Below are 27,830 nucleotides of genomic sequence, written 5' to 3'. Positions count from 1 at the left end.
AGCCAACAATTTTTATGAATAAAGCCGGAGGGGCGAGACCGGAACCGTACCAAGATCGCGCCCGGGGGGCAGGAGACTGACCGACAAAAAAAAAAAAAAAAGGGTCAAGTGCCCAGCTCTTTAAAAAACTAACCTGAGCTGCATTTGCATTTTTGACTGAAATGCAAGGCAAGCACACGCCGTTGAATTGTTGTCACACGAGAATTGCTTTCTGCCGTAGCCACGCCTACGAGCAGATGCGGCGTTTTCCAGTCGTTGCAGTTCACCAATCCGCTCATAACCCAAGGAAGGAGCTGCCATGCTGAGCCTCGAAGTTTCTGCAGAATTATTTTTTTACATCATTACATCACGTAACACGCTCAGATCTCAGGTTTTGGACAGGTGTGATATTGGTTTGCTCACCGTGGTCCCAAGAAATGCATGGAAAATTGGAGGAGACATTTGTCCACCCTTTTGAAGAAAGTTCTTAATACTTTACTCAAGAAAAGTCTGTTTTTACCAACCATCCCTTTTCTACTCTGTTCGTCCCGTTCACAGTTGTGGTTAACTGAGAGTATCCCAGGTGACGTGGTGAAAGGCGACTTCAAGCTGGGCTGCTTACCAGCCATTCAAAGGGCAAGTTTTTATTAAATTATCTATTTTGCCCCCCACTTTTTTGACAAATAGTTTGGTGAGATTTGCATAACATTTCACATTTCTTACAACAAGACAGTCGCAGTATGGCTTTATGCCATCGTCAAAGAAATTGGCTTCTTTTGTAGCCTACCTGATATGCTGGCAGCCGCAGCACCCCTGGCTTGTTTGTGATAGTCTTGTTTCTGAAAATCAGGATTTATTTTGTGGCTTTTCAGCAAGACACATGGCAGTGAAGAAAGAACATAAGAGGATTCATGTGTATTGTGCTCCTTTTAGAAGCAAAAAACAAATTTTGCACACGACATCTAAAAAGGTATTTACTTGTAGATTTTCAGGCAAAGTGACTCATAAATGATCATGAAATACAATACAGTATGACTTTTGGTCTCTAATTGGTCAAGCAGATTTATCACTGTAACTTTGAAGGAAAGAAAAATTAGCATGCATGCTAATGTTAGCATCTGGACGCCTCAGTGCTTTACTCCACAATCTTCACTTTCCTGCCATGACCCTCATTCTTTTCTTGGATAAATTATTACTCCGTAAGTGCTGAGAGGTAAATGCTGGAGATTGTTTGTTTGTTTGTCTCATTCCAACTGAGTCAATAAATGGGTTGTCAAGTTTCCCGGGATTCTATTTTGAAATGTAGCCCCATTCCACTCCAACCCAAGAGTCTTTTTTGGACCTTCTAGTGTCCACACACCTGTACATCAGATCACATTATGAATATTAAACACATGTTTTTTTTTTTCCTTTTTTTTTTTTTTTTGCATTTAGCACATTAAGCACAAATGAGTCATGGGACACAAAGTGAATCTTCTTTGTACAAACACAAAACTTTCATGTAGACTACATTAACCCTCTAATTCCCTGTTTGTCCATCTTCCCCTTGCAGTCTACTTTGCACCAGTAATCACAACCAGCTGAAGCATCCCCACTTCTCGTTGTGTCTGCGCGTGATTCATCGGGCCTGCCGGTTTCAGGTCACAACCTCGGGGGGCATGGTTAGCTTGACGGCGGGCGTACAGCTCGTTTTGAGCGCGTCGCTGGATATGTGGGCAGCGCAGGCCACCGTGTTGCTGGAGAACCGTCGGTTGAGCTGGATGACGGTGGTCTTGGATGACATGGAGGTGTTGCCGTTCTTCCCCGACCAGTGGTGGCAGTGGAACAGGATCAGGAAGTATCTGTAGAACTAACAGTGCGGTGGGCAAGTGGGTTAATGTCAATTGGAGTGTAGCGACCATGTTCTCACAAGTATAAGCTGGCGTTGGGGTTGATGGAGCATAAATCATTGCTTAAAGCACTTTCATTGCGGTAAGAGAAAGGAAAATGGCCTCCTAATGTTACATGTCATGGAGTGGCCTCAGACAGTCTGAGTGGTTTGCTCCAATGCCTTATTTGGACACATCTGAGAGTTCTTGTGGAGCGTCTCTTGGATACTGTCGGGCATCGTTTATTCCTTTTTTTCCCCACAGCAGTCATGTTGAATTGAACTAAATGGATGACATAGGCAGTGAGAATGATTACAGGAAAAATTGCCTCTGGTCGGGAAAGTCATCGGCTCGTCTGCCTCTCAATTCTACAGTTCGGGGTTGGAATTTCCGATCAAAGATTTCTGTGTGTTTCTTTCCACTTTCCTGCATCTTTTAGAGGTTTTGGTCCTCCAACTTAACCTGATTTAGATGATCAGGATCTGTACCAAGCTCCTGAAAAGCTTGCTGATGACCTTGTAATGGCCTTCTGAGACTGCACAACTTTTTTATTGTTCACAACGGTCGTGTTATCAGACCACAAGATAATATAGTTCCGTATAGTTCCGTCTTGCTTTCTCTGCAAGGAAAAGGCAAAAAAAAAGAAAGACACAAAAAAAACAGACTATGGGCATGCTGCTGGATGGACACGTTTGTTTAATCACGTTTGCTAATCAACTACGCACCTTTCAGTTAACAAAAATGAAATGCAACATACACTTTCCATTATTTCCTCCCTACTGTCCGTTCCTTTTTTCGCCATTTTGATTGTTTGTATGTGCAATCCGCGTAAAGAATCTTGTCATAAGTAGGAAGCCACTGTCTAACGTAGGGCACATCTCACAATGCGGCAAGACGTACAAAATTTCTTACATGCCAGACTTTTGTCCTGGTAGCTGTGAAGCGTCCCAGAAGGCAAACAAACAATCATTGATTGTCACATTACACAGGCGACAAGGCATCAAGACAACTGAAAATCAGCTATGTGACTACATTTTACATGCCAGACTTTTGTCCTGGTAGTTGTGAAGCGTCCCAGAAGGCAAACAAACAATCATTGATTGTCACATTACACAGGCGACAATGCATCAAGACAACTGAAAATCAGCTATGTGACCACATTTTACTGCGACATGTCTGTCGGCCCACAATCGAGCTATGATCCAGTAGTCTGACGTAGTCATAACTGTGGCCATCAAAATTGAACATTTCCTCTGTTGTATATTTATTGAAAAAGGTGGAAATGCCTCTAACGCAATGGCATGGCCCTTCACCGTATGAGTCACCTTATGAGGAATGACATGATTCAGAATGACAGCAAGAGAGGACAGGGATTTGTGAGCAGAATAACAATCCAGCGAGAGCCACTGATAAACAAAAATCATCGGCAAAGGCTGCGGTGTTTGTGTTAGGCAGATAAAGCAGCATGGGCAGTCGCATGCCTGGCCTTCATGTTTTATGTATTTTATTGCTCAAAGAAGGCTTTGCTGAATATGCACACTTTTTTTGCCCACACCCCTGCCCCCATCTACACCTTTACGCTAACCACATTTGTAACTGAAAACACCCTTGTTTTAACTGCAGACCACAATCGACAAAGCTGCGTGCACTGCACAACCAAGTGGAAGGTTATTACGTGTTCTCATATCAGATTTCATTTATAAGTGAGGACATCTATCCACGAGAAGAGCCCATAAATACGCGGCAGGCTCCGCAAGGCTTAACAATGATTTTTCTTGAGGCAAGAACATGAAAAAAATTGGACATTGGACTGAGAATCAATCAAACAGTGTGTAACCAATGCACCCACTCTAATTTAAAGGCTCACCAGGCAATCTAGAATCAATTTCAAATGTACGTGACTTCTTGTCACCAAACCATCAATAATCACAAGAATTCCTTTATTCTGTGTTCACAATTACCTACAAGTAAGGGTCCAATTTAAACTAAATGTTTTGCTTATTAGCACAAACTAAAAAACAAAAGCACTGATTTGTACACTGCTAGATAATCACGATAGATCCAATCCAAGAAATAATCTGAATGATAGTTTATCGAACCAAAAATCTGGAGTGGTGAAGTATTACAAAGGAGTATAAGGGTCAACACTCACTGGGCAGAATAAAAAGGGGACAATTAGAAGAAGAAGAAAAAAAAGTGACTGATTACTGACCTTTTCAACAAGTTGCGTTAAGAGAAAGTCCTAGGTGACCTCTTTTGGAAACTGGCCCACGTGCATGCATCATAAAAACGAGTGCATCTTCATTTTTGTGCCAGGGCAAGTTGTGTTTCCCATGTTTGGGACTTTGGCAGAATGCTTTGTTCCTCGCTTAGCATTCTGGCAGACCAAGGGCATTTTCAATTACACACCCCTTGTGTGGACATGTGTGGTGGATGTCATTGTATTTGATCAAAAAAGATGAAAAGAGTGTGCCTGAATGTGATGCACACCCACACACCAATCCACAAACCGAGCACATGACAATTTGGTGACAAAGTGTAATCGAATTTTGAGCATCTCAAAGCAGGTCTAAGTTGTGGCGCAGATGGTGTAAAGCAATTTTAGAGGATTTGATCAAGGCGCAGGCAGGAAAATTCTGATCTCCGTGGACGTGTGTGGTTGATGTCATTGTATTTTATCATAAAAATAGGAAAAAAGTGTGTTTGAATATGATGTCGACCCAAGCAAGGACATGACACGCCAGATGCTCATCCGTCCGCTGGTTCAGAGGAACGAGCTAGCTAGCTCACAAGCTAACTTTTGGTTTGCGACACTTTTCATGGTATGGAATGTCTCTAGACAACCCATTGGGATATTTTCCCGGCACCTAACACTTTAGGCAGATATATTTTCGTGGTACAAATGTGTAGACCTTCGAAATATGCGTGGAATTTGATTGACAGAAACACCTGTCCACCAAGTTCGGTGACAGAAAAATTGCTTGATTTTTCAAATTTGGTTGAACATTATTTTTCTCTGCAGTCGGTCAATTAACAGTACATTTATTTTAATTTACAGGGAATAAAGCTGTTTATATGTGAACCCTGAATTCTTTTCCTGCAGGGATCCTCCTGATGATGGCGCTGTGCGAGCAGGTGCACGTGTACGAGTACATCCCCTCCATGAGAAAAACCGACCTGTGTCATTACTACGAGCGTTACTTCGACATGGCCTGCACTCTTGGCGCCTACCACCCCCTCTTGTATGAGAAGAGCCTCATCCTGCGGATCAACAGGGGCACAGAGGGCGACCTGCGCCGAAAAGGGCGGGTCACACTACCTGGCTTCCGCACTTTGGACTGTGACATCTGAACATTTTTGCGAACTGACTCACTGACCCCCATGTTATGTCACTCTGACCTTTTCTGGGCCCACTTAGGGTGCGGTGCAATAAAGCCACTCGAGACGATGAGGCTGCGATGGATAGGTGGGGATGGGGGGGGGGGCGGGGAGCTTACAAGTTTTGTATTGGATTGACGAAAAACACAAGCCATAGACCTTCAGGGTGGTGGGGGATCAACAGAGAGGCTTTGGGGAGAGCTTGTTTTCATCAAGATGTTCTTTCGGACTACAAATTGCCGGAGGGAAAAGAAATACTCTCATGACAGATTTGAAAAAGACATTGTTCTGCTATAGCTGAGCCACGTTAGCTGTGGAGCTGACTTAGGGTAGCCACAGATTTCAAAGAATTTTTAGGGAATTTTCAACATTGTTTTAATTGGTGTAAAGTGTCTTTTTTAATAGTCGGTGTGGTTATCCACTAAACTCTGATGATTGTGGTTTAACCCATTTTGTACTCATCTGAAGTCATCCAGGATGTTATCTGGCTTTGGGAAAGATAAAAATGAAGCGGCTCTTCGCACAATGTTAAAAATCTTCCTGATTCTCCCTCTGGCTTACATAGACTGACAGTACTGTACATCCAGAAGCTGCAGGTGCCTCCCGAGTTTAGTTGATGTGGTAGATGGATGTCAAGGTGGTGAGGCAGGATTGTAGATTGGTGGGCAGGTGATGGAAAATATATTCAATCATGAATTCATTTCTGTACATTCTGATGTAAATGTATGCGTCACACTTGCTGACTTGTTTCATATTAGACAAATGACTGTTGAATGTTTGTGGTTGGGGACGTAGGTCCGATTAGATTGAATCAAAGGATGACAACGTGAGATGGGACTACTCTCCTGGGATGCAAGAAGACAGGGAAGGCCAGACAGAGCAAATTTCCACGTTTAGTCAAGTTAATGGGGTGTAACTTACAAATTGTTGCAAGAATATAAAATCATCGTCAAGATTATAGTAGATGTTGAAGTCATTTTAACTAGCTGTAGGGTAAGACAAGAAGGTAGAAAGGCGAGTCGGTTAAGATATACTAGACGTTAGAACAGTAGGGAGGTAAAGTAGAGTAGGCTGTAAAAGTGTGGGGGAGGCAATGTGGGATACACATATCGACAATCAGATCAAATTTGAATATTGCCTCTAATCAAAGTAAGTTATGGCTCGAATCTCAGATCTGAATGATGATCCTGAGTGATTATCCTGTAATGTGGCTGGGCTCAGATTTTTGTCTTCCCAATCTGCTCAATCATGAATGTTAAACAAGTTCAATATTTTCAATCGCAAATCCTTATGAGTATTGACATAATGGCAGAGTCAAGGACTCCATGATTGTGACGTAAAACGGAATGATAACTAGTTCCATTTCTTAGTATTTTCCGGAGGGCGAAAAGCCCTTTGATATGACGCTGCCTCTCATTGGTCAATCTTGGTACTACAATTGTTACGTGTGGTGTGCTGTGTTGGTCATGTCGAGTACGCCAAACTCTACAAGGTGTGTAAGAATATATTTCATATCCAGATTACAATTTTTTCCCTTTCAACGTTGGCCAGACGATAAAACGAAAGATCGGTCAAAAAAAGAGAGATCTGCGGCTTTTCCTTCGTTTAGTCGAGGCAGAAGTTGTAGCAGGACAACTCATGGCTGCTTGACAATGAGCGTGCGACACTCTCCACTGACTTGTTCTGGCTCTGAGCTGAGTTTTAAAAAAAATATATATATTTTTTTTACTTCCCAAGGGCACCCATTTTGAAGATGTGGCTGATAATCAAGATGGCCTTGATGACAGCTGTGGAGGCAGACTTGCAGGAGTGCATGAAGGCATGCTAGAGATAACAGTGTGTCATTTTACTTCAAAGGGAAAAAAAAAATGAAATCCGGATTTGGAATGTGTCTTTTTGACACCAGGCCTGGAAGTTTTTTGACACATCTTTTAGGTCTAGTTTTCCCTCTCATATTTTAATAATGAGTTAAGATGCTAGATTGGGATGTGTGTAAGATGCTTCAGTTGGATCTGATAAGTAGGATGGGTATAGGGTAGGACAGAGAGGTAGGTGGGTAAATAGGCTCGTGAACTCCGGTTTGCTGATCTCTCATGATTGAATGTAATCTGTAGCAGCTGCATGTTTTCACAGCGAGCCTCTCAACAAAGTATGTGTGCATTGGTGGGGTGGGCGGGTGTGAGTAGGAAGTTAGATTCCGTTGTCACAGTGTTATAGCAAGCTCCTTTATTTCGGCTTGCAAATCCTCAAATATCGGTCGGGGCTCGCCACCGTCAGTGAGGAATGCGACCCGGTAAAACCATCAGCTTTGCTCCATCTCTGCCCGAGGAGATTTGATTTATTATGTTTTTCTACCTGTTAGCTCTCCATTGGGCAGTTTTTCCTGCCCATCAGAGAATTTTTATAAAGACAAAAAATGTGCGCAATTGTTATGAAATGCTTTTGAGCCATTGTCGGTTGTTTGGTATGAGAAGTGATGTCATGTGAGTTTTGTATTAAATGGAAGACGATAGCTATGGAAATAAATTCGTGAGTCTAGAGCTTCTCACAGTTAGCTGTATAAAATAGTGTATTTCCTCAAATAGTGGCCAAGTTGGTATAATAACCACTGTTTGCTTATTGCTAACCAAAACATCAGCACCTACCAAGGCGCATTGGCAGTTTACAATTGGAATTACATGAATGGAAATGTTTCTTACCGGATGCTACTCAATTGTTGAAAATGAGTTTGAGGATGAGCCTGTGTTGCGTTGCAGTCACTTCTGTGCTCGTTTCACAATGTGTGAATCCATGTTTATGTTATCGAGAGCGAGCCGCAGCCAGCCTGCCTCCTTTCTCGCTGTTCCTCTCTAGAATGTTCCGTTAACTTCATAGCTATTGTAATATATAATATTAGAAGTATTTATTTGTAAAATATGATTCAAAATACAGACAGAATATTATATTTCCACAAATACAAGCCCAGAGGCCACTATTTGAGAAAATAAAGTATGAGCTCCTTAAACATATTCACAAATGATGTGGCTGTTCTTTGGTTGAATTCAAGTTCTAACTGGGCTGTATGGATCAAATCTTGTGCTATGGTACTGTGTAAGACTACAATCAATTGAAAAAAAAATTGCTGAATCCATACTTATATTTAGGCAATTCAGTCTCGGGAGGTCATAATAACAGGATGGATTAATTAAGAAATGAGTATCATTTGGGAGGTGTAGCCACCTTGATAAACAAAAACTACTTTCTTGTATATAATGGCTGATTTGTCTGATTGCAAATACACCTTAGCAACCAATTAAAAACATTCACAAAAAATCTGAATGTGAGTGTTTTTAATAGCTGAGGTGGTAAAGGTGAACGTGCTGCTGCTGAAGATTTGATTTCTTGTAACTTGACACACTGAAGGGTGCGACAACCATTGAGTATACTGTACATATTGTACGTTTCTACAGGAGCGCACACGGCATGCAAACCAGGATGAGGGGCTGGAAGAGTCTTCAAACTGTCTGTGCTGTATTGTGCTGCAAATAGAAACCACTAATGTCGTACATGTCCTGAGAGGCTATGAGATGTATTTATCTCTGGTTCTATTGCTTCGGGGGGGCATTTGCATGCTCGGAGAGGCCAATCTCGTCTGGCTGCGGGGTAGCTTTGAATAACTCCCTAGTAGCACTTCATCGAATGCAATTATTTCATCCTAATCTAATGTGCTCGTGCCAATTTCCGTTTTTTTTTTTTGGTTACAAAATCGCATCTCGGCGAGGTAACTTTTTATATGACCTGTGATGAAATTTGAGCGACTGTGCACCTCACTGCCTGTGACAACATCTTTTTTGATGCAGAAGAAATGAAGCAACACCACTTTCACTCTTAACAGCCTTATAGGGTGTTCTTGTTGACTGGTTTGCACATCTGTTTCTTATGACACTTGAATCAATATTTGAATTTGTATGATTTCAACTGTTCCTTTTCTAACAATCTAAATAAACATTCTCCATGTGTAAATTCCCTTTGTTGACTGACCTGCTTGTTCATGAGGATGTAGATGAGCGGGTTGATGACGGTGCTGCTCTTGGCTAGCAGGGATGGCACCACGCTGGCCACGGGGCTGATGATGTCAGGCGGACCGAATGTCGCCATCATGGCCACCACACCATATGGCATCCAGCACAGCAGGTAGCATGCGGCCGTGGTCAGGACCATGAACAGGATGTGATACTCTCGCCTTCGAGCTGCCGTCTTGCGAATCTTCCCCACCTGTGGCTCACAATAAAGGGAAAATAATATTAGGAATGAATATTAAATAATTATTTTGTTACATTGCATTTATTACACTGCTTATTGGAGTCATGGGTATTGTTGTTACAACCACTAATGACGAGTAAATAGAATGTGAAAACAAAAGTGAACTTTTTTCTTTGCTTCAATTCAATAGACAATGTGCTGTTCTTTATGGTAAATGTTCCTTGGCCACCAGGGGGCGGTAGAGTATAGAACCGAGCTTCTTTGAGCTCTTCGGAAAGCCGCAGAAATATCAGTCATTCCTGACAGAAGATAACCAATATATGTCTGCGCTGCATGATGCTGGGATGTCCCGATGAGAGCAGAGCCTGCAGAAGAGCTGATTTCCATGACGGCGTCCACAAAAGAGCAGCACAAGCCTGGGCTTTAGCACCAGGTGCAATAAACATTATCGGTTCTCCATTTGACTAAACCTGGAGAACCAAAAGGTTCCCCCAACTCGCTGCGATGAATGGAGTCAACTTTTCTCAACTGCACCATCCTTTTCCCAGCATTGGAAGAAGCCTTCTTTCAAGATCCGGAGACTCAGATAAGACTTGGTAAAGAAATGGCCATAAACTTTATTCAACACTCGAGAATGTTGCCCTGGATGACAAAATCTTTTGTGGTCCTTTAGCTTAGACCAACAACTGCTTTTATTTTTGGTCTCAGGTTGTAATTGTTGCCCATTCACACACACAGAAAAATATTTGAACACACAAACGTGTGACTCATACATATGGTTACATTCCAACGGGTCTTACACAATAAGTATTAGTTCTTAAAAGGAATTAGAGTTTCTGATCAAAACTAATACACTGCATGTTCAGTACAAATTGCTGGAAGAGATTGAATAGTCCTTTTGGACAAAGGATGACAGCATTCATTTTCACCCTGACTGACTCTTTAGTTTTGTTGGAAGGCACAACAAGAACATGCAAACAACAACAATTAATATATTTTTTCCCACAAATAAATCAGTTAGTCAAAACTATTGATTCAAATAGAATATGTAATATAGGATGGTCGCTAAATAGAAAAACAAAACATTTTTATTCTGGTAAATAAAGCTCTACCTCCTCTTTAAATTCCAACTGTAAACTTTTCATTACAGATTCCAAGGCAAACGATGTCAGGTAAACAACATACAACCATTTTTTTCCCCAAAAGGACAGTGAAGCCATAATTTGCGTTTGATTAATTCTATTTTTTGAGTGCAATTTCAGGAAAGGTAGCTGTGTGATTCTTGTTTGAAAAGAAAAATAATTTCTTGGACTGAGGTCAAACCTTTTTTTCCTCTTTTTGTGGTGTTTTATTCAAGAAACTACAAGCTTCACGAATTGGCATTCGTTCCATTTTTATGAACAGTTCATGATGCGTCTCCGTTTGTACATTCAATAAATCAGTGGCAATGAGAGTAGAACGCCTATTATTTCACAATACGGCACCATCTGTCAGTTAAACGGACTTTGACATACTAGCTGCTGAAAAGAAGCTTTAGGCACACAGGCACACAAAGAATTAGAGCACTTTGACATCAAACATTTTGATTTTACCAAGATAATCTTCATTTTTGATTGGTTACGTTTAATGCAATGGTTGTTAATGGCACTATATGAGAAAAAACAACAACAATGCAGCTTTCAGTAGGACGCAGTAGCGTGCATTACCGCTAAAAACGACAACCGTCAGAATGAAACTACTTTGAACAAGGCAAACATCCCACATGAATCTCAAAATTAGAAGCTAAAACAAGCATCACAAATAGAGTACTTAAATCTTTCTCTGGAGCGGCATGATTTCTACACAAAACCAAATATGTAAAGTAGCCTAGATTTGGCGTTTTCGTTATACAAATACATCTGAGACTGATTTTTAGCTGCCAGATGGGCACTTGTGTGAATTAATCCCCTGTAATACTCGCACACTTAAAAGGGGATTGGAACGTAAATTAGCGTACATCTTTGAAGCATGCTCTTGCATAAAACAGATCATCATGTTATTGCACAAAGTAATTAGAATATACCGTGTTTAGACTAGTGGGAACACACATATCTGAGATGGGCAAATGGTGGCCCCTTTATTGAATGAACAAAAAAAAATGTAGCTTTTTGACAATAACTGTTTGAAAAAGTAATTTTCAAAAATGTTTCAACTAGGAACGGGAAACGTTTGGAGGTGGGAGGGGGTTTCGAAATCCTGGAAAAGAAATTAAAAATCCTAAATATGAGAAACAAATAGAAAAACAAGAATAAAAACCGCAAATATGCTAAACAAATTTGCAGGGGCGACTGTAGTTTTATGTTGTAATATCACCAATCACCACTAGTTGGCAGATATGTCTCGGATCTTATAGTAAGTAAGTCAATAAGGCCTATTCATTTAACATTGTATTTGGATTAATATGCAAAACAAACAGAATCCCAATCATATAATCAAAAAATGCACAAAATGAGTTCTTACACTTGCAGGGGAAATCAACCCCCATTTTTTTTTTTTTTTTTACAAGAACATGTTCTTTGGAGGCCCATTAGTAGTTTTTGAGTTTAGTAAGGTTTTATGCCTGCTACATGTGTCAGTCATAAGTAAAACCACAGATTGCGAGTCAGCGAAGTAGAAAAGACAAGCCATTCAGGAGGCAAAAACACACTTGCAGCTAATTGCTTTGAGGTACAGTTGAATGGCATTAATGAAACGGCTCTGAGTAAGTAATTCAGCTAATGTAACCCACTCAATAATTGTAAGTGAAGGCTAATTCTTAATTCTTGAATTAAAAGCGGCTTATGCACAGTAGCGTGTCATTTCAGTGATAGAATAAGATTGATTAAAGAAGGAGACTAAAAAAAAAAAACTACCACCACTTGGTACATGGGCTTAGAGTCGGTATTTACCCGATTTAATCCTGCTCTTAATACCACCACTATCATGTCACAATTAGAGAAACCATCAACACAATCTAAAAATTTAAACGATTATCATGAAACTGTGCAACAGGCTTCTTCTGGAGAAAGTCAGATTATTAAGTCATTGTGTAACATGACCCTGAAAATTTTAAAATCTAGATACTCACCAGAGATGCTAATAATGAATCATTTAAAGGGGAGCTTGAAATAACAATTTAAAAAAATTCATTGACAATGGTACATAATTAATAATGAAACCAGCGCATATGAAGAAAAACAACCAATTATAGAGAGATTGTGTGAACCATGAGGTGTCACTTTCTTACCATGCACTCTCGCAGGCTGTTACCTTGTAGCCCCACAAAAGCAACAAAGTAATACACATTACTATCACACTAAATGGTCTGTTTGAAGATTTTCTTCTTTTTTTTTTTTTTTTGCAAGGCTTTGGGTCATGATTACTACACATATACATATACATGTATACAAAAGAAAGACCAAAACTATGGTGACAAATATCAAGAAGACTTTTTTTTTTCTTATAACAATGTTTGACCACATTCACTGACGCGAGGAGACTGCAATGACCTACTTCAGATGGGTGAAGCTTTTTAGTCACATCTTGACCTTCGGTCGATTTCATTCTTGACATTTTCCTCCCCTGTCATTTTGAATCCTAACATTTCCATATGCCTCAGAGCTTCTGCTGCCACCCCTTTTGCTTTATCATATCACCCCACACCTGTTCCACATCAATAGCGTGATGAAAGCTTATCACAGACGTTTGCTTTAAAGGACAAAACCTGCTTTGTCTCTGATGTGCGACTCTGCCTTTATCCGTGTCTGTAATGTAAAGGATGACCATAGGGCATTCCGCCAATGGATAGCTACTTGATTTATTGACTGTCAATCAAAGTAGGCAATGGTGGAAATTACATTGATATCCCGATATCACGTTAACTCATTTGCCAGCGGCTCACCGGATCTGTCGGTGACATATGGAGGATTAATATTCTGAATACCTGAGCTAAGGTTTATTGGCCGTAAGGCATTTACTGTTTGCCCATTGCCTAAACCTATGGATGGTGAAGCGGTGTACCCAATATAGCCTAATGTATGTTTGTGTAACCACATGTTGTTTTTTTTCATTTATCAGCTTGAAATTCTTTTGGAAGTTAGGTGACAATCAGTTCTTCGATGGTGTCTAAAAATGAGATAACTGCAATTATTATACATGAGCTAAAATGAAGGAACTTTTTTGTGGAATCATATCCAATCAGAATGCAAATCAGTCAAGGTTAATCAAGATCTGATCCAGATTATATGCATTTATCATTTAACTAAATAATAAATAGTATTTTACAGCTTGAGTTATTATATTATGGAAATTGTATGGCATTCATTTTCAATTTGCAGGATACAGTCTTAAGTCAAACTAAATCCACATCGGATTCAGTTTGAATTTGACTTGGAAAAGGGTTATGTTTGTCAAACTGCATTCAGTTCAGTGTGTGTATATACAGAATCTGAATTGGTTGCGTGAAACAATGATTAATTGTGATTCGATCTAGATTTCGTAGTAATTCAAATTCCATAGGCAATCCTACTTAACGAGTCTCTACCTGTCAACCTGAATTTGTTTGGATGAGAATTTGCTATTAAGTAAAAAGCTGTCAGTCTAGGTTTCACTCAGATCCGATCCAGATGGAAAATCCCTTAAGCCGTGTCTAAATAATGTTACGGCAAGGTAGATTTTATTTCCTGTCTATACAGAGGAAATTGTCATGAAGAAAGATCTTTTTTTTTTTATCTTCAATTTCACTTTTGAATTTAAAAAAGTTACATTTTTGAATAATACATTTACTCTATAAATATGCAGTTGCTAAGAAAAAAAATAAATCAAGAAGTTTTCATGCATCTCAGACAAAGTTTCTACCTGTTTGACAGCCCAGAGCAGCCTGCCATAGCAGTAGATCATGACCAGCACAGGCAGCCCCAGGCAGAAAACGAAGAGGCAGATGATGTAGGCGTGCGACTGGGTCGTCTGGACCGTCCAGGACACTGAGCAGCTGGTTCCAGCTCCCTCCACACCATAGCTGCTCCAACCCAAGAGCGGCGGCACCGTCCAGAACAACGAGTAGAGCCATGAGCCCCCGACGGCCAACAGTGGCTTGCGATAGTTGGGACCGCGCTTGTTGTACACGGTCAGAGTGCTGTAGCGGTCGTAAGAGAGGATCACCAGAGAAATCAGCGACACGATACCTGGAAATGCACAGAGCGACATGGTAAATGTTAAGAAATAAGAATGTGCAGATGTTAACAAAAAGGTTGTGTTCAACCCGATGATGAAATTCTGAGAACTCAGAACATCCCAATGGGAGGGTACGGTACGACTGTGACAATATTAGTCGTTTTCTTGATCTCATGATGTCATAATGCAAACAGCAGGATGAAGTGATCTTTTCAAATACCAAATCTAATCAAATACAAATCAACCCGGAAATGTATTGCTGGATTCACAGATCAAACACCGGTTGTAAATGTACCCATTTCTGACTGAGCTCATAAACGCATGATCGCCTTACATTATCAAATATACACAACAAATTGATGGAGTCCTAGTTTTGAAATTAGAAGGCAATAAGTAACTGTTCAAATATTTATCAATTGTAAAGAGGAGGATAGGTGTTGTTAAAAGTGAGGTAAATGAGGTTGCAGGCCGGATCTGGTCCCCGTGCCATGAGTTTGACACCTGTGCTTCACATTCTATCTTTTATGAAAAGGGTGTGTCAGGTTTTTATAAGGTGGAGGATTGAGGTGGACCAAAATGCAGGAACGCAAGGCAGGGAATGGTTTGGAAGGTAATTTGAAAAACTAAAAATGCAGACAAGAGAATCAAAAATACTTAAATTCAAATTAACAGGGATCAAAGTAACTAGCAAACAACACTGGGACAACTTAACTTGGCTTGGCTCAACTTGACGAAAAAAAACAAAAGCCAAAAGAAATCAAATTTATCAATTCACTGTTTCATGATGTTATGATATTAATTTTTAGTCCAGCAGGGCAGCAGGACAACTGACATAAACGAGTGACCTGGACAATAACCTGACAAAAACTGAAAGGAATCAGAGAACTAAATACCAGCAAATTAACGAGACAACGAGGAACACCTGGACAAGAACCAAAGGCTCAAAAGGAGTCGATTGGTCAACATTAGGTCGTGTAAAAACAAGCACAGCACAGGTGGCTACAATGAACTCAAAAACCCAAATCGACAAACATGGAACATAACAGTGTGAGCCCTTTTAACAGCAGCATAAAATTGAATTGTGTTTTTGCTTGTCGGGGCAGAAATTCATCACCAAATTACACTTTCAATTTGTGCAGCGTAGTCATCACCAAATTAGCAATTACACCGTTTCCCCTAAAAATTTCATAAGCATACATTAAATAATACTACCTAAATAAACTTTGAGAGTAGCGGCCATTGTTATATGAGTTTTTGCAATCTTGCCAGCTAACAAACAAAGCTTTCCTCTGTCCAAGTGCTCAAGATAGCAGAAAATATTTAGGCAAACGCTTCCATTTCAAAACAACTTTCACTTTCAGCCCCTTACAGGCTCCCGCTATTATTGACATTCATGTTGTGTGTCTGATAAAAAAGTAACACTGCAGCCGGGACATGAATGGCAATGGTACATCCGTCAAATTGCTCAATACAAACTATTATTTGATAAGAGGAATTATAAACACACTTGGACAGCAGGAAATAAGAAACTAAGCTTCGGCATTTATTGATTCATCAAACCCATGTGGTCCTTTACTCACCGCTGAATAACTTGCTCAATTAATTTATTTCCTTCTTGTACCAAGGCCACAAGAAGCCTTTCACCATATCAAGTCCACTGCTTAATAAGATACAAACTTTACCTTGTAAGGTACCTTCAAAATGTAATACTACTAATTACGCTTTACTTACACGATTATTCACTGATGATGCGATTATACTTGTGTTTTACCTTTGAGTTTCTTTCACATCAACATTTTTGCCCATTTTCTACAATGTTATGGACTAAACCAGTCATTAAAACGTTTATGTAATCCAATTCATGGATTGATCGAGAGATTAATCTATTATTAAGATAATCGCTAGTTACAGCCCTAATTGTATGTAATGTATGATCCTAATCGTTGATATCGACTCAGTTTGTGTTCTCCAATTTCATGCTATCATGACATAAAAAACACGTATAAACGAGGCACCAAAACGGTTGCTTTCTGAGTGTGGAAGAGAATTCTCACTTTTATGGTCTAGCATTGAGAAAGCATAGTTAGAGGGCATATAAAGTGACAAAACTCTGTAAACCAAGTAAACAGAGCACACTTGCGGCAGGTCAAATGATAAATCGTCTGATCCAGTGCGCAGCAAACCTATAAAGAGACCTGTCATTAAAAATCAGGACCAGCCATCATCATGAAGTTCTTTGATGCAAACTTTTTAAGTTCATTGACTCTTTTGTTCAAACAATTCATTTGAAAATTCATACATAACAACACTGAGGTATTTTGCATACCAAACCTCATCTGGGTTAAAAAACTTCGACATAGTGTATTAATCATAAGGGAGACAAATGATTTTAGCAATTTTCAAAATGTTGTTTTGGCATAATAAATCTTACTTTGTGAAGCATCATACATGAGGAATTAGAATTATGTGTCTTCTTCAAGTTTTTTTTTAAACAAAACCATTGCCATTTTTAAATCCCCTGTGAAACAAAAATGTAAACATGGCCTACCGCAGACCAATGTATTGTTAACAACCCTGCCAAATTAAAATGATTCCAAAAAAAATTGCCACGTAAATAAATGAGGTTTGAAAATCCTGAAAAATTACACTGTGAACTCCGCCCTCAAATGCGTTGATTGTGTCTTCTGAAACGGCATCATGCTCAACCTGTCAATTAAATACCACTACTGACAGTAGCAGTGAAAACGATGATGGTAGGTGACTCAACAATCTTCAGGCAGTCAGCGGGGTACACCCTGAACTAGTTGCCAGCCAAACGCAGGGCACACAAAGCCGAACAACCATCCGCTCTCACACTCCTACCTAAGGCCAATTTAGAGTGTCCCATTAACATACTATGCATGTTTTGGAATGTGGGCGGGAACCGGAGTACCCGGAGAAAACCCACACAGGAACGGGGAGAACATACAAACTCCACACAGGAAGGCCGGAGCCAGAATTGAACCCTGTACTTCTGAACTGTGAGGCGGACGTGCGACCAGTAGGCCGCCCCAGAATGAGCATAATAGTGAAAAACATTTTAATACTATATTGGATGTCCACAATTTAATAGAACCCAGTACTCAGTCAGCCCATTTTCATACCTTCAAACAAGCACGCAAATGTGTATTTAGAAACAACTGATTTCACGTTGCGGGTAAACTGAGGCTTTTAACTGATTGTCCATTGTTTAGTATTTGGGGAGAAAAAACAAAAGCTTCTTCTGATATAAAATATTGATGAAGGAGTTTCTGAAAATTGGCAGCCAGTTGCTTAAGTGGTTAGAATTTCTCCCTCACAGTTCTGAGATTCTGGTTTTGCATCTATGCTTTTGCCCTTTTTATGTTCCCTTTGTGTTTTTGTAGCTTTTCTTCCACCCACATTCTAAAAAGATGCACGTTAGTCACTGAAGAAAGCGAATTGTCTATAAGTGTGAATGTGAGCTGGATATTTGTTTGTCTATAAGTGCCTTGTGATTGACTGGTGACTAGGACAGGGTGAACCCCGCCGCTTTCGAAGCCAGCTGGGATCGAATCCTACAATCGTAGCTTTATTGTGATGTTTCCTTCTTTACAATTTTTGGACAGTTCCTGGCTCATTTGTAGGCTTTTTATGCAGTGGCGTGACGTGATGCAGAAGAACAGACCAAGCCCAGCTGTTCTCCCATTGCGTGATGGAGCTACCGCCCCAGGCTACGTTTTAGCATCCTTTCAAGACAAAATTATAAATAAGCAAAGAGTTCTCCTCTGAGAGGGATTTCAAGCAAACTTTGTTTGGAGCCAAAGAGAAGTAAAAGTGCTGTTGAATTTGTGTGGACTTAGCGAATGAGCCAAACAGCTAACCGAGATGGTGGAAATCCCAAATTGGTCATTTTGATTAAGCCAGATGGTGCCCCCAATCACTCGTCAGGGTGGATCGTGATGTTTCTCCGCAGGATAGGGGTGAGCGGAACAAAACATCAGGAGCAAATCATTCGGAGCAGCGACAGAACCGCAGGAAGAAATACAGGAGAAATAAACAAATAAGCAAACATACAAACACATTTCATTTCAAATGCTTAAAACGAGTGGTTGTTGCGGTGGGGTGGTAATGGCCTACCAGATGCCACTGTTTGTTTCTTTTCTTAAAATATCTATTTGATACAATGGCAAACTTAAATTTTGTGCCAGTGCCGGCGCACAAAGCAACCTCGCCGACAGCGCACCTGCTAATTTGGTGACAGAATGTAAAGAGTCTGTGCTCGGCGGCAGTAGATGGCTGCCAGCCTCGGCATGTTAGTGAATTTGGTAGACGCGCTATGCCTCACTGGCGTTCCGGCCGGCTGCCGCACCCCCCAGAGTGACTCGCAATTCAGAGATCATTTTAAGATTATTTTACTTTGGTTTAAATCTTTAAAGGGTCTCGCCCCACCAAACGTTTTCTGTTGTCGGCCCCTCACTTTGGAATGACGTCTCATTGAACGCAAGGCAACCTCCTCTCTGTCCAGCTTTAAAACTCATCTTAAAACACATTACTGTTTTTATGTAATTAATTTAAAGCTTGAACTGTCTTTGTTTTTGTATGTCTGTTTTTTTAAATTCCATTAACTCCATTTTTACTCCACTTTGCATGCCAGAGAAAAAACTGAAAAGCTACAGGATTTAAGACATAAGGCCCTATTTGCATACGTAGTCGTAATTTAGTGAAATGTAATGTCACAATAGTAACGTCAAATTTTAACAAGTATAACATATAATTAAGAGGGGAAAAAAGTCCATTTTTTATATTATTCTTAATAAAAATGCAATATATAGAGAAAAACCTTACTTCTAACAATAAAAGTGGTATTTTTATCGCAAAAAAAATCAAATTGACGAGACCTTATGAAACTAAATTTTTGTTGCAACAGGCGGTTGACGATGGCCTCACAATTTCAGAGATGTACGGTTCGATCCCTGTGTGGAGTTTGCATGTTCTCCCCGCGCCTGCATGAGTTTTCTTCCGGGTTCTCAGGCTTCCTCCCACATTCCGAAAGACATGCATGGTAGGTTAATGAAATACACTAAATTGGCCCTAGGTGTGACTGTGAGTGTGAATGGTCGCTTGTCTTTGTGTGCCCTGCGATTGGCTGGCAACCAGTTCAGGGTGTCCCTCTCCTACTGCCCGAAGACGACTGAGATAGGCTCCAGCACACCTGCGACCCTCGTAAAGAGAAGCGGCTCGAATAATCCATGGGTGGATATATTACGACACTCACAAGAAAAAAATTAATTTAAAAAAAAAAAAAAAGAAAATGAAAGAATTTACTGTGCAGCAAAAGAAAGTATTATTTGTCCAAGAAAAATTTGGGGATTTTACGAGAACATATCTCTATGTCTGGAGCACTATTTCTTTTTTTTTTTTGGGAGCAATAGCTTTCATAATCAAGTATGTAATATCCTTTCTCTGTCAGCACCGAACAAACCTTATTTTTTATTTTTGGCCCATGTGGGACAGGTAATTGAGCTCCTGCTGCTTTCTTTGTTTAAGCAGGTAAAACAATTGAGAACAGTTTCTTGTCGACCACAGGAATTGGAGGCTTCAGCCCTCATGAGTTCCGCCGAACCACAAGTCTCTACATCTGTCCTGAACAGGGAGCGGAATGCAAATGTGTTTATCCACGCTGGTATAAAATATTTGTGAATGATTTCATCCCCACTGCGCCTCACTAAATTGTGCTTAAATTGTAGCTTGTGGGACGTGGGGCAACGGAAACAACAAAGAAAATTGAAAAGCTTTCCCCCATTTGTTTATTGGGATTTCTCCTCTTAAGGGAGATGGGCATAAATAACAAGAAGGTTCTCCGTCTGACTGCCCTGCTCCCGTGGAGAGATCCCCACTGAGATGAACTTCTATTTGATGAATCACATCCGACGTCTTAGTGTTGCTCCCGCTGCTGTCCACTGACAGCTGAATTTCTTTAAAGGAAAAAAGTCAGAGGCGCAAGTTAAGACTTTGATGTTCAAATATCACTTTTGTAAATAAATTGCATAAGTATGGTAATTCTTTTTGTCTCTTATTATCAATTCACAAGTCACATAAATGCTGTTCATTAGCTTTGGCAAAATTTCACAATAAAAAAAATAATTATATTGAAAATATATAAAATAATCTAATAAAAATATTTGGAAAATGAATGAATATTTTATAAAATATTTTGTCCATATTCATTTTACCTTCTTTGGTTACATACACAGGATTTAGTAAAGACCTTGTTTCTCCAAATACAGATTTTAGGTTATTGTATAATTGCTTTATCTCTATCCAGTACTTTCTGAATGGTTGGGCAAAATGTTGTGATTATACTATAGACCGTTACGTGCCTGAAACTAGTTAAAATACTTCCATTTTCAACAATAGCTTTTTTGAGCCCGCAAATGCAAACATTTGACACGCAAAGTCGACGTTTTTGAAAATGACACCATTACTTAATCCTTGAAGTACAATGTTCTTTATTTCAACCCGCTTTACAACGGGCAAAACTGCCAAAACCGACTGAACCGTTTCACAACCCCCCCCCAAAAAAAAATTCAAAGATACATAACCTGTGATAAAAATGTTTTTCAGTTTAGTCATGACAATAGGAACTCATGTAAACTGGATGAGTTTCAAGGTCATTCCAATTTCACAGCTGGTGGCTCAAAAGACTGAACAGGAGTGCTTTTCAAGTTGTAAAATTCAGCCACCTTTTTTTCTAGATACAATCTCGGGTGTGCTTGACAAGAGGCGTGGTAGATCCTCTCTACCGCCCAAATCTCCTTCAATGTTACAAGCAAGCATTAAAAATGCAACATGATCCTTGTTTTCCACATTAATCCCTGACAACCTGTTTCTCACTTAGACAAGTAGAAAATAATTCTTGTGTTCTCTTGAAATAAATAACAAAAAAAAGTGCATTTTGGAGCCAGTGTTTTTGTTGTTATGTATTTTGTACAGAAGGGCCCGGAGGACTATTTCAAAACAATCCTTTGCATGCCAGAAATGAGCCTGCACGCACATTCTTATGTAATGTTGAGAATTAGCATCACTGGCAAGCAGAATTGACAATTAGTTTGGCGGGCTAGAACTGCTCCGGACTTCATCCAGTCAGCACATGTTGCCCTGGGGGAATATCCAGATTGAAATTTTGATTCATGGCTCTGGCCACTTTTGTGATGGTTATTTTTTCGAAAGTCATGCAGTATAAAACACGATTGCCATTTTTACTCCGCTACATTGTGATGATTTCATAACATACTATAACATGTTTTTTTTTTACTTTCATGTATATATATATATATATATATATATATATATATATATATATATATACATGAAAGCTCGTGAGGAGATTTGTCTCGAAACAGGCAAGCGTGAGGAGCAACCACTGTAAATACTAACATCTTACCCGATGTCATGTTTTGTATAAAAATAGGTTCTCTAGCCGGCAATGAGGAGCTTCCATAACAAGTTTGACTCCAGCCTTCCACTAGACTCTCGCCTTAGACACGTTCTGTAAACACCAGAAATGATCAGCGCATATTCGCGGCATTCTTTGATCCCAAATCAGGTTGCACCTCGCTCGCTCGCGGGCGATATCTCGCAGCTGTCGCCGCTCCCTGATGTGAAACCAACCCCTCTAAGAAATTAGACCTCATTCATTCTAATGAACACGCACACTCGAGGGCAGGAATATTGGTGGCATGAAACTTGTTAGCCCATAAAAATCCATAAATTAGCCGCTTCACCGTTTGTGCCGCAGGGTTCAACGCGTATATATAAAAAAAATTGTTGCTCATAGCCCGGAAAATACGCTATGCATTTTTCATGTCAACTGCTGGATCCAGTGGGGCATTGCGCCCTCATGCAAAAGACTAAAGTGATTAACCACACATTTATATTGATCTGCAGTAAGAGATGTGTACTATCATTCCACATAGCCAACCGAGAAACACGGATTCCAAAAGGAAATCTGTGTTCTTTGCTTTTGAGCCTCAAGGGTATCTCATATTTCTATTTAACCTTTCAGCAATTTGGATTTTTAAAAAGTATCCTTTGTGATTTCTTTCATCACCCATTAATGACAGCTACTGACGGAGCAGTGATCAGGACTGCTCTCTTCCAGGTGATATTTTTTTTAAAATTATGCTGGTGGCTAAAAATCAATATTTAGTGGAGGTCTATCAGAGAGGTTTGCTGCCAATTTTCTTTTCCCTGAGAGTCACTTTTGTAGAGAAACAAAGAGCAGCCTTCTCTTTTATTAAAATGCATCTCGAGGCTCTCACGGTATGAAATTAGTGCAATTCACGACAACAAGCTTTTGTGTTGTAAAACCTCCTATTTTCCTCTCACTGAATGAAGCTCCCACAAGGACAACTTGAAGCTGCATGAGTTACGTAAATATATCTTTCTAACCTACACTTGTGTGAATGACTTTTGCAAAGCCATTAGACATACAGACGGCGCAAAGTGGAACTGAGAACATTACAGGGTGTTACATACGTCCACGTTGGTTTGAGCTATTATATTGCAGTTGATTTACATCAACAACAACAACCAGAAACGAAAATGGAAAGTGGAGGTGTGTCGGGCGCATTGAGACAAACAAGGATGAACGCACGCAATTATGGCAATAGAAAATGTAAGGTCTTCAATTACCCTAATGAGCCTGTTTCTGGACTATGCAGACATGCAAACATTTAAGCATACCGTTTGAGAAAAATAACTTTGGCAGGGGGGAATTTGAGTAAGGGGTAATTGTAACATATCAAATATGTTAGTACACATCATTTTCATCATTTCCATAATTTTCCGTCATTGATCATCTCCATGCTCATGTTGGATAATTCTGTGTAAACACATTATTTGCTCAATTCCAAAGGAATGTACAAAGGAGATTTCAAGCACGTCACCATCATAATTCTGTCGCTAATCCGCTAACGATTACGAGTTTGCCTGTTCCTGAAATCCCTCTCTAAATGCGTGAGTATAGTACCAATGAGGTTCCAAAAGCATTTGGCAAAGCTAGCAGACAGATGAAAAAGACAAACCTGTCATGTGGTAATGATCAGCACGTCGACATGCCAGCAAAAGCAGCAGTGAATGGCTTTTTCTAAAACAGACTACGAAAGAGTGTTTTATGAAGAAAATAGTATACAGACTGATATTTCATTCTATTTTGGATTGCGCACAACAGAAAGGACCAGATCACACACGTGCAGGTTTAAAGCACTTTAGGACAGCCACCAGAGTATGCAAAGTGCTGTACAAGGGACAAAAGTAAGTCACACAACAACAAACAATAAAACAAATTAATAATGAAGTCAGTAAAAAGCACAAAACCATAAAACCAAAAACCAAGTCTCAAGCAGAGTCAAAAGCCAAACAATAAAAATGAGTTTTAAGATGAATTTTAAAGATGGGAGGCAAGGTGGCTTGCCTAACGTTTAGCGGGAATTCATTCCAAAAAGAGGGAGCAGCAACGGAAAAGGTTGGATCCCCTCTGAGCCTTCTCTTAGTCCTCGGTACTTCAAATAGCATCTGGTCCGCAGACCTGATGCATCGGACAAGTGCGAAAGAGTGGAGGAGCTCAGAGAAGTAAGGTGGGGCGGGACCATTCAAAGATTTGAACAAAAAAATGAATCTTGAAAACAACCCCAAAGAGTACAGTGAGTCAGTGAATGGACGCCAGAGTCGGAGTCATGCGCTCCCCTTTTACGAATACTAGTCAAGAGGCGAGCAGCAGCATTTTGGACCTGGAGACGCTAGTTGGAGGAGTGGCTTACTCCGAAAATAAAAAGTGCAATCCAGCCGCAATGTGACAAAGGCATGAATTAATGTTTTGCCATTTGTCAAACCGACCCATTACTTGGGTAAATTTGAACTTTTGGTTGTTCTTTTGTTCAAACAACCCATAAAAGTTGCATCAAACTGGCCTGTGTATTTTTTTTTTCTTTTTACCAAAATTGATTTATTTTGATAACAATGTAGACAGACGGGCGGCACGGTGGGCGACTGGTTAGAACGATGGCCTCACAGTGAGAGACTGCATCGGGCGTGCGTTCGATCCCGGCTCCTGCCATCCTGTGTGGAGTTTGCATGTTCTCCCCGTGCTTCGTGGGTTTCCTCCGGGTACTCCGGTTTCCTCCCACATTCCAAAGACATGCAACATTGCCCCTAGGTATGAGTGTGAGCGCGGATGGTTGTTCGTCTCTGGGTGCCCTGCGATTGGTTGGCAACCAGTTCAGGGTGTCCCCCCCGCCTACTGCCCGAAGATAGCTGGGATAGGCTCCAGCACCCCCTAGTGAGGAGAAGCGGTACAGAAGATGGATGGATGGATGGAGACAGACTCCAAGGGCTCTGTTTTCATGCTCAACTGGGCGACATTTGATATTTTCATTTGAGCATGTATGTAATTCATCCAATGAATTGATTTCAACAATGATTCTAATGGGCTTGTTCACACTGTTTTCTAATTTACAAATGAAATATGATGACATTTACCACACACGCCCACAGAGCAGCCAATCTGTCTGCCTGTGCCTCCATCAACTACACCAAAATTACCACCTGCACTATCATTTAGACCAGGCGTGGGCAAACTACGGCCCAGGGGCCACATGCGGCCTGTTAAAAGTTTTAATCCGGCCCGCCGGCCGAACTTGAGAAAAATTCAATGAATAAACCTTGTTAATGTTTTATTTTCTTAATACTGTGGTGTGTCAAAGACATATATTTGGTTATAATGCTTTTGTTCACTTGCATTTAAAATGAATATACTACACTACTACGAGCACTTCAATGTATGTCTAATTGAGCTGCGCTAAAATATGTTTGCAACAAGAAAGTGTTATCATTTATTTGTGATCGTTTATAAACATACACTGTACTGTAAAGTTCAGGTTTATAGTACATTTTCAGCCTTTGACTTTCTATAGCGCTTATCCTGTTCAGTCATGGCCAGCTGGAGAATACTCTGGCTGACTTGGGCGAAAGTTCAGATACATCCTGGAGTGGTTGCCAGGCAACCACATTTTATTGAGAGACAGACAACCATTCAGATGCACATTTACACTGTTATTGAGTAGGAACTGAACCCATGATGCCTGCACTGAAGTGGAAAATGTCTCACGCCACCAGCCATGGGCAAACTTATGCTCCAGGGCCAAAAAACATAACAAAAAGCATCCGTGCATGAGGAGAGACTAATGACAGAGCTTTCATTATTTATAAACAATATTTAAATCTAAATAGCTGGCTAATGTCCTATATCCACGGTACTTGACCCGTTTAGGGACGATTAAATTTATCTGAAATAATTTCCCCTTTCCAAGTAATCTTCCAGGAATTTAGGATACTTTTCCAGTCGAGAACACTTTTCTTCCATGCATTCACACACTACTAGAAAGATTCTTTCAGATCATCAGGAGCTCTGTCGTCATTTGAATTTTGACCATGTCTTTAAAATGGGTGTTCTTGATGGGTGCCCTTGAGCAAGGCAATGTTCTTCTTCAGGAATTGTCGGTTGCTCACGACATTGTGAGCAGGCATGTTGATTGGCTGGTCCATACTGATGGGGATATCTCGTAGATTGGGTTTGAACTACAACCCTAGTGCCATCAGTCCTGGAGTTTTTTTTTTTAAATAACTTACACAAGATACTTGTGAAAGTAATACGTTTCTTTACAATATTACTGTTGCAAAGTAATAGTTACTTACTATTTTAAGTCACTTTTAAGTTACTTTTTAATATTTTTTGTCATGTGCATATTTAACTATTTTAAGGGGGTGCTGGTGCCCATCCCAGCTATCATCCGGCAGTAGGCAGCGTACACCCTGAACTGTCATGTCATGTCATTATCCACACTGCTTATCCTGTACAGGGTCGCGGTAGGGTGCTGGAGCCTATCCCCGCTGACTACGGGGGAAGGGCACGCTACACCCTGAACTGGTCGCCAGCCAGTCACTGGGTAGACATAGACACCGTCACTGAGTGGGAACTGAACCCACGCTGCCCACACACAACTCAGGCGAGTGTATCACTACACCATCAGTGACACTCCACCCTGAACTGGTTGCCAGCCAATTGCAGGGCACGTGATAGTAGATTTTTATCAAGTGTTTCTCCTTTGGCCACATGAAATAAGTTAAACAATCGGAAATAAGTTGTAGATTGACCGGTATTGACAGAAAATCCTGAGACCGAAAAGAGACAATACGCAGTCGAGTCCAAGACACTCTTTCAAAATGTGGTTTGGTCGTGTTACAACACTATGCGATTGGCACCTATAGGGTTAGGCTATAATTTATAGATTTATTTATTTCAACGGGAAAGAGGAGGGGACGAATTAGCACAATTTGCACAAAGAACCACTTGGCTCGGACCGAGCGAGATGTACGTAATGAAGTGACCACAGCCGGTGCGGCTCGAAGCTTACCGAAGCAGGAGTTGATGAAGCCGTACCAGCTGCAGCCGCTGGGGCCGAGCAGCCAGCGTCCGTGGATGCTGGAGGCGAAGCTGAGCGTGGTGCCGAACACGCACACCAGCATGTCGCTCACGCTGATGTTGAGCAGCAGCATGTTGACGGGCGTGCGCAGCTTCTTGAACTTGCAGAAGAGTAGCAGCACCACCAGGTTGTTGAGGAAGCCGAAAGTCATGATGAAGCCCAGCACCACGGAGAGCACCGCGAAGCCGGTGGACGACAGGCGCGCCTCGACCTCGGCGGGTGGCTCCGCCAGCTCCGGGTCGTCGCTCAGGTTGAAGGCGCTCAAGTTGAGAGCCGCCTGGCCCAAGAACATCCTGGGGTCCATGCATGAGAGCTTGGCTGCACTTTTGTTCAGTTTAAAAGATCGTTGCGCGCATTCCTTTTAAATTCCAACGCTCCCGATGATGTCTCACAGTCCCACCTGTTACTTCCCATCCAGCTTCCCCGTTTCTGTCTGAGCGGACCACTTTTATTCACCGCCTCACCACTAAAATCCCGTTTTCTCCCATTTTCCACACGCCGCAATGTAATCCGCGCACGTGGTTTTGCGTGAATCTGCACCTCACCGCGAAGTCCAGTATCGTTTTTAAAGGGGACATTGACGTCATCCACACACGGTGAGCTGCAGGGAAGGGGAGCGAGCTTATTTCAA

The 27,830-nt window shown here is 40.8% G+C and overlaps 2 protein-coding genes across 4 annotated transcripts in view; one reads left to right on the top strand and one right to left on the bottom strand.

Annotated features, from left to right (window-relative positions):
- Positions 1–9,227, top strand: part of st6gal2a (ST6 beta-galactosamide alpha-2,6-sialyltranferase 2a) — a 44,442-nt gene extending 35,215 nt beyond the window's left edge. For all 3 annotated transcript variants that reach the window (XM_088314591.1, XM_088314589.1, XM_088314590.1), the window contains exon 6: positions 4,951–9,227. In XM_088314591.1, coding sequence (XP_088170717.1) covers positions 4,951–5,095 — 145 coding nt within the window. In that variant the 3' untranslated portion in view covers positions 5,096–9,227. The remainder of the gene's footprint in view (positions 1–4,950) is intronic.
- tmtops2b (teleost multiple tissue opsin 2b) lies at positions 940–27,830 on the bottom strand. Its single transcript, XM_088314592.1, has 4 exons — positions 27,131–27,830; positions 14,343–14,668; positions 9,246–9,479; positions 940–1,828 (listed from the first exon to the last, which is right to left on the bottom strand). Exons 1-4 carry the CDS (start codon positions 27,501–27,503, stop codon positions 1,616–1,618), a joined length of 1,146 nt encoding a protein of 381 aa, XP_088170718.1. The 5' UTR covers positions 27,504–27,830; the 3' UTR covers positions 940–1,615.

Source organism: Idiotropiscis lumnitzeri, chromosome 14, assembly GCF_059441095.1.
Source record: "Idiotropiscis lumnitzeri isolate Australia: NSW breed Sydney's pygmy pipehorse chromosome 14, RoL_Ilum_1.0, whole genome shotgun sequence".
NCBI classification, from domain to species: Eukaryota; Metazoa; Chordata; class Actinopteri; order Syngnathiformes; family Syngnathidae; genus Idiotropiscis; species Idiotropiscis lumnitzeri.
Note: the sequence above shows the minus strand (reverse complement) of the source record. Positions and strands in the feature narration are given on the sequence as shown.